Here is a 10,213-nt window from a genome sequence, read left to right as displayed (position 1 = left end):
TTCTAAAGAGCTTTAATACATGAAAAGCCCCATAGTTTCCAAATGCCCATCAAAGAGGGAATGAATTATCAGTCCCATCAGAGCTGGGGAAAAATTTTTTAAAGGGGGCGGAGGGATGAAGGCTGACAACCATTCTCTTTCAAAAAGATAAACACTGTGTCCTCAGATAACCCCTCAGAATGTTACTTGATATGAATAGGCAAGAGGGTAATAACTGTCCATGTTTGCCTTATATATTGTATTGGGCAATTAAATGCCAACTGAACTATTCAAGAATGACTTGCTAAAACGTTGAAAAAATGAAAGACTCCGTCCTTGTCATAGACGGCCACTTCTGTGGAACATTCGGTGCACATGACCAGGTGATAGATTTCTTCCGCTTGTGCCTCTGTCTGCTCTGCAGTGTCTTCGTGGTTAGACCTCATCTTCTTATGGCCTCGCCTTTTCTTCCTTTTCTCTGGGATTTTTGTATCTTAGAACCTCCTCTTTGTTGACAGAACAATTAATCACAAACATTGCTCTATACTGAGTTTTGTATGATTCATGCCTTTGGCAATCAAGACATAGTGTGGTCATGCAGGCAGGGCAATTCAAGACAGCATCACTATTTGGAATAGGCCGTTGTTGATATGGTCTCTGTATTCCAAGACCATGGTAGCCTCTTCTTTGTGCATCAACCCAGGCCTGATCTCTGTTATCTTTTTCAGGATCATATAATAACTCATCATTTGTTGGAATCCTGTGTCGTTTTTTCTTTTTCTTCTTGGTTACCTGTGCTGTTTTGTCCTCATCTTCAGAATCAGAATCAAAATATATATCATCATAGTACTTTGTCAGAGCTGTTCCAACTTTTCCAGTTCCTGAGGAAGACCCTGTTTCCAGAGAGGATAACTTGTCCTCCATTGTTTTTATGGTGGAATTTAATTCAGCTTCCATTTCTTTTTCAAATTCATCTTCACTAGAGGATTCACTTTCTCCAGTAAGACATTCTCTGACGAGTTTTCTTTTTTGGTCAGGAGTTCCATGTAAAAGCACATCCATTTCATCTTCAGAACTGCTCAAAGTGGGTGGTCGCTAGGCTCTTCCACTGCGTAGGGGTCGTACTCATTCTGGAGCTGGCTCATGGTGACCTACACCCTCGGACACAGACTACAAGCATCCACACAGCATCTGTTTATGCCACAGGTACCCGGGCTAGAGCCCTGGTTTTGTTTTTAATTCTTACTTGAACTATTACTGATTTAATGGCACTTCTTAATGGTTAGAAAACTTAATCTGCATTTGCCAATTTTTCTCCCTGGATTTTGTTTGTGTTTTCTTCCTTTTCTTTGGAATTATATAAAATGTAACTATTTAGATGTATTACCATTTCATATCTTTAAAATTAACTTAGCAGCTATAAAATAGAACTAATAACTTTATGTTTATTATTTTGAGTTATCATATACCCACCCCTTTCCTGTCAGAATTTCTCTCCATTATAATTTCATTACAGATGTAATCCATGCTTTGAGAAATATGAGATATTTGTGATGCAATGCTTCTATTTGACATCTCTTTTGTAGTGCTTTACAATTGAATTAGATTTGTATTATCCTTTTCAGCATGCTGACACAAATGGCATTTTATGTACCTATCACTTATTGTATAATATGCATTTTGCATTTTTTTTGCAAATGGAATTGGAAAGTGAATTGCCTTTATATGATTTACTGCTATTAATGGGTGCTATAAACTTCAAAAATAAGTACAGTTCTATTCATATTTATATTTGCAAATGGTTTCTATGGGCTTTATGGGAGAGGTTTCTGTGTGGATGATAAAAGGCATTCTCTCTGCTGCAGCTTATAACATGCTGATAATAACACTGCATTTATTAGGAACATCACTGCTTTCCTGAAATTGATGCCAGGGAGCTACAGCTGCCTCTATCACAGAGCACCTCAACTACTGAATTATATATGATCTTGTGTAGGACATCATATATTTGATCCTTAGGGTGTTTTAAGAACCCTTTAATAAGAGATATAGCTAGTAGAAGATGCGTTGTTTGATTCTTGGGTGTAAATAGCCTCAGTGTTAATCAAATACATTGAAATAATGAAACAGTACTTGCTGCTTATTCCTTAGAAAGTTAAGTTTGTCACATTCTTTGAGAAACATGCTAAAAAGCTTTAGCGAAAAGTAGTTTGGGGGCACAGTTGTTCATTTTCTCTGCCAAGTTGCTCAGGACAGTTTTTAACCTATTGCAGCTCTCTGTGTACATCACTTTGCATCATTTATTCTTAAAATACCCCTCAACTCGATCATAAACTTGATTATCAAAGTGGGCTTTAGGAGGAGGGCAAAAGTAGATTTTATGCCTGCTAATCTTTGAGTCCAATAGGTCTTATGCTATTTGTCTTTATAATTCAGCATGAAGGGGCACCTGGGTGGCTCAGTCACTTGAGCGTCCAACTCTGCTCAGGTCATGATCTCAGGGTCCTGGGATGGAGGCCCGTATTGGCTCCATGCTCAGTAGGGAGTCTGCTTGAGATTCTCTCTCTCTCTCTCTCTCTCCCTCTGCTCCTTCCCCCTGCTCATGCTTTAGCTCGCTCTCTCTCTAAAACAATCTTTAAAAAGAAAAGGAAAATGATTTTGTCAAAATTCTGTTTCATGAAAAATTGATACTGTTTATTTTTAATCCCATGGAAACCTATACTTAGAAAGGAGTCTATTAGGCAAAAAGCTTTGCATATTGTAAGCTTGATATTATGTTCAGAAGTGAAAAGTATCGCAGATGACTAAAATAATTGGGTGACAAAGTTCAAAGCACATCCTCAACTATCACTAAATGAGTCATTTAAAAACATTGAAAATAGAGCCTACACTGAAGTGATCCTCTGTCTCTGACTGGGCATCAGTAAAAGCCCATTTGGAGCATATTCTCTCTCCCAGCCCCACAGAATCCCTGACTCTGGTGCTCTGCATCCTTAGCTGAGATCTGGCTGCCATGCTCTTCAATGGGGCTACCCAGTTTTTCTTGCTTTTTTAAGAATTGTGCCATGAGCCAGATGTTTTCCAGTTTCTGTGTTCGAGAAGGCCTCATTTGTATATTTAATTTTCTAAATAACAGGTCTCCTGTTTGGAAATGGCATGCCAACTATGTAAAGGTGTTTACATTGATATACTTTAAAAGTGATCATTTCTCTCTATATTGTGGTTTGTTGGTAATACATTTACATTTAAAAGGAAGTAGCATCTGCACAATACATTAACTTACTGGTTTCAAAATTTTTATTTTAACAAAATATTATTTTTAGCTACTTTCAAAGAAAATCATATGTTTTCTCTATTATTTAAGACAGATAAGAGTTATTCTGGAGAGTAGAGGTGTGGCAGCAGCTCCTCTCTCTGACTTTTGCTTTTCCAGGTGGCACACAGGCATATGGAAAATCCCAAGGCTCCATAGAAAACAGCCTTCAAACTATTTCATTAATGTAATGCATTAACTAATGTTGGAAGTTTTAGAAATAGATTTAGGAAATCCTCTTTTTAAGCCATGACAATTGAGCTGAGTAAGAGGAACATATATATAATTACTTCAAGAGCCTCAACCTAAATAATTGTACGCAGATATTTTCTGGAATCTACAAAAGCATCTCAAATTAGAGAATTCATTGGATTAAAATTTGGTTAAGTGCAGTAATAAAGTGCTGATTCCTATATCTTGTAAAATTACAAAATGCCTTCCTATTTTTCTCTCTATATACCCCTTGCCATTATTTATTACATTGGTAAAAATCTTATTATGAAGAACTAAGAATTTAAAACAACTTCAATTTATAATTTTGAGTTTAAAAGAAAAGTATAAAAGGAGATCGAAAGCATAACAAAATCAGAACACTCATAGAACCCCTGAATTCTTCAGGTATTTCATTTTCTGCTTTCGGTGTCTACAGCTGAATGTCATCCTTGAATTAACCCAGCTGCCAGCTATTTTGCAGAAGGGGAAGGGGAAACAGGGCACATTAGAGATCTATCAATGTTGCATTAAAGGTATCTTTCAATTTTTCCCTCAGGGAGATGCACATTTTTTTATGGAATAGGAGAAACAAAGAGTGATTTTCCTGTAAGAAGTCTTTCCAGCTCCACCCAGAATTTTTTCCCAGGGATTTATGTCATGTCTCATTCTGAAAGGGCTAGAGATGGCTTAGAAAATAAAACATAGTGTGAAAAAAACAATTTAAGGCTAAAGCTGAAAGACACAAAACAAATGGTTCAAAATGCATGCGAGAGGAGGGAATTTAAAGTATTAGGTACCTGGTTTGACTAGAAGCTTTCTGATGGTTACTACAAATAAGAGAAACATAATGGACTGTATAGCCTTTATTTTTATTCAAAAATAGAAGACACAATCACACCTAGAGATGGACTTTTTTTAGCGTTAATCTCAAGCAGGAATTTGATCCCTTGCTTACAAAGGAAGAACCCTGAACTTTGTGTGAACAGCCTGTGAACATGGGATGGAGAGAGTGTGAAACAAGTAAATAAAACCCTATGTAGTGCCTTCAAGTACTAATACAGAAACCTGATCTAAACACAAAAGATTATGTCTGTATATTTTGATTGCACTGCTAAGACATAAAGAGCTTGGGATTTTTTACAATTGTTAATCAAACACGTTTTTCACTAGTCACTTAGCTAGTCACTTTGTCATCCCCTTTATTCTCCACTTGGTTCTTAAATTTGGGCACTTAATCATGAGACTGATAAGACCTTCATTACTAATGAATGGAAGTACAGAACATACAAGTGGCTTGCACATGGACCACTTGTGGTTAGCTGAGAGCAAAGCCAGATTTTCTAATTTCCAGTGTAGGACTTGGTCTCTTAGCAACATGCCCTTTCTGAGTGCTAGTTCAAATATCCAGTTCCTTCACTGAGAATGAGATTACTTCTAGAAGCCAGTCTTTGCTGCAAATTAAGTTTTGTCAAGTGGTAGTTTTACAAAGTCTCCTTACCAGATGCAAAAGAGATTGTTAAAAATTTGTTTTGACATTCCTTAACATAGAAGCAAAGATTATCAATGTTCTTTTCTCCCCACTCCCAAACTATCAAAAGCATGGAATTGTAGGACCAAAAGAAATATTCTTCAGGAATGGAAATCAATTGAAAATGTAAGAGAGAACTAGAGACTGAGAGAGGAAGACTAGCTAATCAATCAGGAGCATAGACCCAGCAGTTCTGGAGGATTTGAAACTGAGGTAACAGTTTAAAAAAAGAGAAACAGATTTGTGATAGTAAATTTATAATAGCATTAGACAACTATATGAAACTATCATATGTGTATTTATTTTAATATTTGATCATGTGTAAATATTTAAGTGTTGATGAACACAAATACTCAGAAATAGTAATTTACTGAATTGTACTTGATATAGAATATCCAATAATATTAGAAATATACCATACCCAGGAGTATCCTGCTCTGATTGAACTAAGATTGAAACTATTGATCCCTTTCTCTATATTTGGTGCTTTATTCATTATCTCAGTGTGGGATAGGCTTTCTTGCCTCCAACTTGACTTAAGTTATGAAAAATATCTTCTGAGATATTGAGTCTAAAATTTCTTTATTCTTCGCATTGGAACAATATTATACAGTTTCCTTATTGTTGTGCTAGTTGCTTATAGTTTCTTACTTCTAATTTACCCCCAGCCACAAGTAGAATATAAGCTCCATAAGGGAAATATTTTATTGTTGTTATTGTTCATTGATCTAACCCAAGTGTTTTGAAGAGTATCTGGCAAGAAGAAAAGCCTCAGTGAATACTCATTAAATCAATTAATAAATCACCATGATAAGGATAAAATGGCAAAGCCTTTGTGTGACAGCAAATTACTTATGCTATCATAAAAAGAAGAGTTAAAAGGTGACAGCTAGGGACTCCTGGGTGGCTCAGCAGTTGAGCTTTTGCCTTTGGCTTAGGGATGATCCCGGAGTCCCAGGATGAGTCCCACATCAGGCTTCCTGCATGGAGCCTGTTTCTTCCTCTGCCTATATCTTTGACTCTCTCTCTCTCTCTCTCTCTCCCCTCAAATAAATAAATAAAAATCTTTTTTAAAAAATGCTGACAGCTCACAAGTTCAAAAGTGTGCCCTGCGTGATACTGGGGATGGCATGATACTGACCACTTGATATGGACAATTGTCTTTTGACCGTAGTACAATGCCTCATACAGGCTTACCTAGGAACCAAAGTGTGTGTTCTTTGAAAATCCTACTCATGACTCCATTGGTGTTTGTCATCCATTTTAAAATCATGACACAAACCAAGTAAAGCAAGATGGGATGATTATCAATTCTACTGCCCATTTGGAGGATAACTCATGCCCCTTACAGCTTCACTGAATTCTGATTTAATTTCCTACTGGAAATTAGGAATAGTTCTCTGTTTCAGCCTGCTGACCCCACACAAAGCACACCTGACTAAGGTTATTTCCCTTTGTAGAATAACTTTCCTTTTCTTTCTGACTCTTTTGATTAGTTTACTTACTTGATTTTTTTAAAATTTTTATTTACTTATGATAGTCACACAGACAGAGAGAGAGGAGAGGCAGAGACACAGGCAGAGGGAGAAGCAGGCTCCATGCACCGGGAGCCCCACGTGGGATTCGATCCCGGGTCCCCAGGATCGCGCCCTGGGCCAAAGGCAGGCGCCAAACCGCTGCGCCACCCAGGGATCCCTACTTACTTGATTTTTATTGATCTTCAAGACATTTACTTCTCTGATCATCATCTCTCTGAAACGTCAATTGTATTTTTTACTTACCTTCATTTATCTCTCCCTTCTGCGGACAACACCTTAACATTTCTCATGTTTTTCCTCACTTAAAAGACAACACAGTATTGAAAAATAATAAAACACTAGAATTATTCATATTCTTGCCATCTCAGCCCAATGTATGTCATGGTTTTACCTATTACCTCCCACCTAGACCCTTGAGTTTTCATAGATAAAAACAATGGGTACATATTCTATTTCATTATGTTCATATAACATCATATTATAAACACATTTCTAGATCTTCCACGTATAAACTTTAATGGTCAATGATATGTTATCATCCTAATATAACATGGAGTATAACACAGACTTCCTAATACTGGACCCTCTGCTTTTTATCCAAACTTCCACTAACATAGTATGCCTGGTTTTTACTGAATGTCTACTGAACTTATAACTTACCTATTGCTTTATGTTTTCTATAGCATTTCATATTATAGCTTAGTAATTCTCAACTCCATTAATTCAATGTCTTCTTTAATAACAAATATGTGGTAACACTTTCTTACTATATCCTGAAATAAAAATAGAAAATATGACTATATACACAAACAACCCCAGAATCAAAGGGACACCGAAGCAATTCTCCCTTATGTGCCAGAATGCCATTGGTTAGCAGTGTACATGCTTCTTTCGGTTATTTTTCCTTGGATCTACCAAGATCCCAGAAACAATCTCAGAATTGAAGTATCGCATGCTATATTCAGAATCACTTCAGCTCTCTGACAGCTGAAGAACTAAGAAGCAAGCTTCATGCCTGACTCTCCCACTCCTTAAAAATAAAAAAGTTTTTTTCTTAGAAAAACTTTAGTGGATTCATAGTAGCTAGCTCAACATTATGCCCAGTCATAGCTAAATCCCTGTGGAGAACATAGGTTGGGGTGTGTTCTCTCAGATGGCACAAATGAAATAAAAAGATAGTGATAGATAGCAAATAATGCCATACTTCTCTTTATGTGGAAAATCAGTGTCACATTTTCCCCCCTTTCTTTTGCTTTATCTATAATCTAACAGTAGTTTATCTCTTATTTTGTGAGTAGTACTCTGGATTTTTTTCTTTTCTTTTCTTTTTTTTTCTTTCTTTCTTTCAATTTTTTTTTTTTTTTTTGGCTCTGGAAAGAGCCAGTTCTACCTACTATGCACTATCGCATTGAGCTTACAGCAACATTTCAATATGACAAAGTCAAAGGTATGACTTCTTATTTTTTAAATTTTTTATATTTTTATTTTTACTTTAAGCTCACAAACTTATAACAATGCAGAAAATGATTTTGAAAAAAGAGAATGCCCTTACCAGAGATGCTCACACTTGTCCTTGGTAAATAACAATGTATTTCTGGAAACCTCAACAAAAACATAGAAATGAATTTTTATTTTTTAAAGATTTTGTTTATTTATTCATGAGAGACACACAGAGAGTGGCAGAGATACAGGCAGAGAGAGAAGCAGGCTCCCTATGGGGAGCCTCATGTGGGACTCGATCCCAGGACCCTGATATCACGCCCTGAGCCCAAGATAGACGCTCAACCACTGAGCCACCCAGGTGCCCCAGAAATCAATTTTTAAAAGATGACATTTTCAACAATGATCACATAACAGTTGCTTTCTTGAAAATGGATGAAATTAGTAACAAATCACAGATGCACTATAAAAAAAGATTTGAAGGGGCACATGCACCCCAATGTTTATAGATGCAATGTCTACCATCACCAAAATATGGAATATTAGCCATCAAAAAGAATGGAATCTTGCCATTTGTAATGATGTGAATGGAACTAGAGGGTATTGTGCTGAGCCAAATAAATCAGAGAAGACAAATACCATATGATTTCACTTAAGTGTGGAGTTTAAGAAACAAAACAGATGAACTAGGGGACGGGAAGGAAAAATAAAATAAGATGAAAACAGGGAGGTAAATCATAAAAGACTCAACTATAGGAAAAAAACAGGGTTGCTGGAGGGGAAGTGAGTAGGGGGATGGGGTAATTGGTGATGGGCATTAAGGAGGGCACTTGACAACACTGGGTGTTGTATGCAACTGATGAACCACTAAATTCTACCTCTGAAACTAATAATAAAGTATATGTTAATTACACTAAATTTAAATAAAAAATACAACAATTTCAAAATTTATCTTTGCTTATAGAATATATATTTTTATTTAAAAGAAGAGCGAGCGAGAGAAAGAGAGAGAGAGAGAATGCATGAGTTGGGGGTTGGGGCAGAGGGAAAGAGAGAGAGAATCTTAAGCAGGCTTCACACGCAGCCTGGAGCCTGACATGAGGCTTGATCTTATGACCCTGAGATCATGATCTGACCCAAAATCAAAATTTGAATGCTTAATCAGCCGAGCCACCCAAGCACCCCCAGAGTATAATTTTGTTCCAAGGTTCATATTTCATTGTCTAAATTACAGAGTATGACTAGACAACAGACATCTATCTGTGTACTACTCAGTTCACATAAACTTGTAAATACTTTGTAGACTTGAGATATGAGATTAGTATGGATTCTTTAAGAAGCTTCATTAAAGTTTTAATTCATTCTCTGTTTCCTTACTTCCTCTAATTTAAAATGGGTTTTTATGAGATTGGTGGCAAAGCTAAGTCTTTTAAAATGTTAAAAAAAAATTTTTAAGTTTAAAATGATACCTTAATTTCTTTAAAAGAAAGTAGAGTCCGTTAAGATTATCCCAGTGAGGGGCAGCCCGGGTGGCGCAGCGGTTTAGCGCCGCCTGCAGCCCAGGGTGTGATCCTGGAGACCCTGGATTGAGTCCCACGTCAGGCTCTCTGCATGGAGCCTGCTTCTCCCTCTGCCTGTGTCTCTGCCTCTTTCTCTCTCTCTCTCTCTCTGCATCTCTATGAATAAATAAAATCTTAAAAAAAAGAATTAAAAAAAGATTATCCCAGTGAACATTTCTTTAAAATTTCATCAAAGCCTCCAAATAGTTGAGAACATAATTAAGTAGTTTCATTGTAATATGCAGAACATGACAAACTTCACCTTTTTTATCGCCTTATTCTCTTCCTTCCTTCTCAACCGTATAGACTGGTTTTACAGAAAAGGTTTGAGACAATCATGTTCTTTTTCCAAGGTGAACGGATGGATGCTTTTTCAATGATCTTAAGCCACATGTTGCAGGACAGTCTTAACCTGGCATCTCTCTGCTTCTCCAACTACCTTCTTTTGTCCCATCTCAGTTCTGCGAATGTAAGATCCTGCTCCAGAAATTATCAATAGAGGGTTAAAATCATAAGAGGTGACATATTAGGGATCATTTTCTTTGTGAAAGGGGCAGAAAAGAAAATTAAAGTCATTAAAATTTTTTAGTTAATTGGATTTCTTCTTATCTAAGGAAAAAACATAACTCAAAAATATTCCAAT

The 10,213-nt window shown here is 36.5% G+C and overlaps 1 protein-coding gene across 1 annotated transcript; it reads right to left on the bottom strand.

Annotated features, from left to right (window-relative positions):
• Positions 1-205: 205 nt before the first annotated feature.
• Positions 206-1,124, bottom strand: LOC129522932 (E2F-associated phosphoprotein-like). Its single transcript, XM_055345479.1, is given in 3 exon segments — positions 206-467; positions 469-1,070; positions 1,073-1,124. Coding segments are annotated over 3 exon segments (852 nt in total). The 3' UTR covers positions 206-269.
• Positions 1,125-10,213: the final 9,089 nt, after the last annotated feature.

The sequence above is a fragment of the Nyctereutes procyonoides genome, unplaced genomic scaffold (genome assembly GCF_905146905.1).
Source record: "Nyctereutes procyonoides isolate TBG_1078 unplaced genomic scaffold, NYPRO_anot_genome, whole genome shotgun sequence".
NCBI classification, from domain to species: Eukaryota; Metazoa; Chordata; class Mammalia; order Carnivora; family Canidae; genus Nyctereutes; species Nyctereutes procyonoides.
Note: the sequence above shows the minus strand (reverse complement) of the source record. Positions and strands in the feature narration are given on the sequence as shown.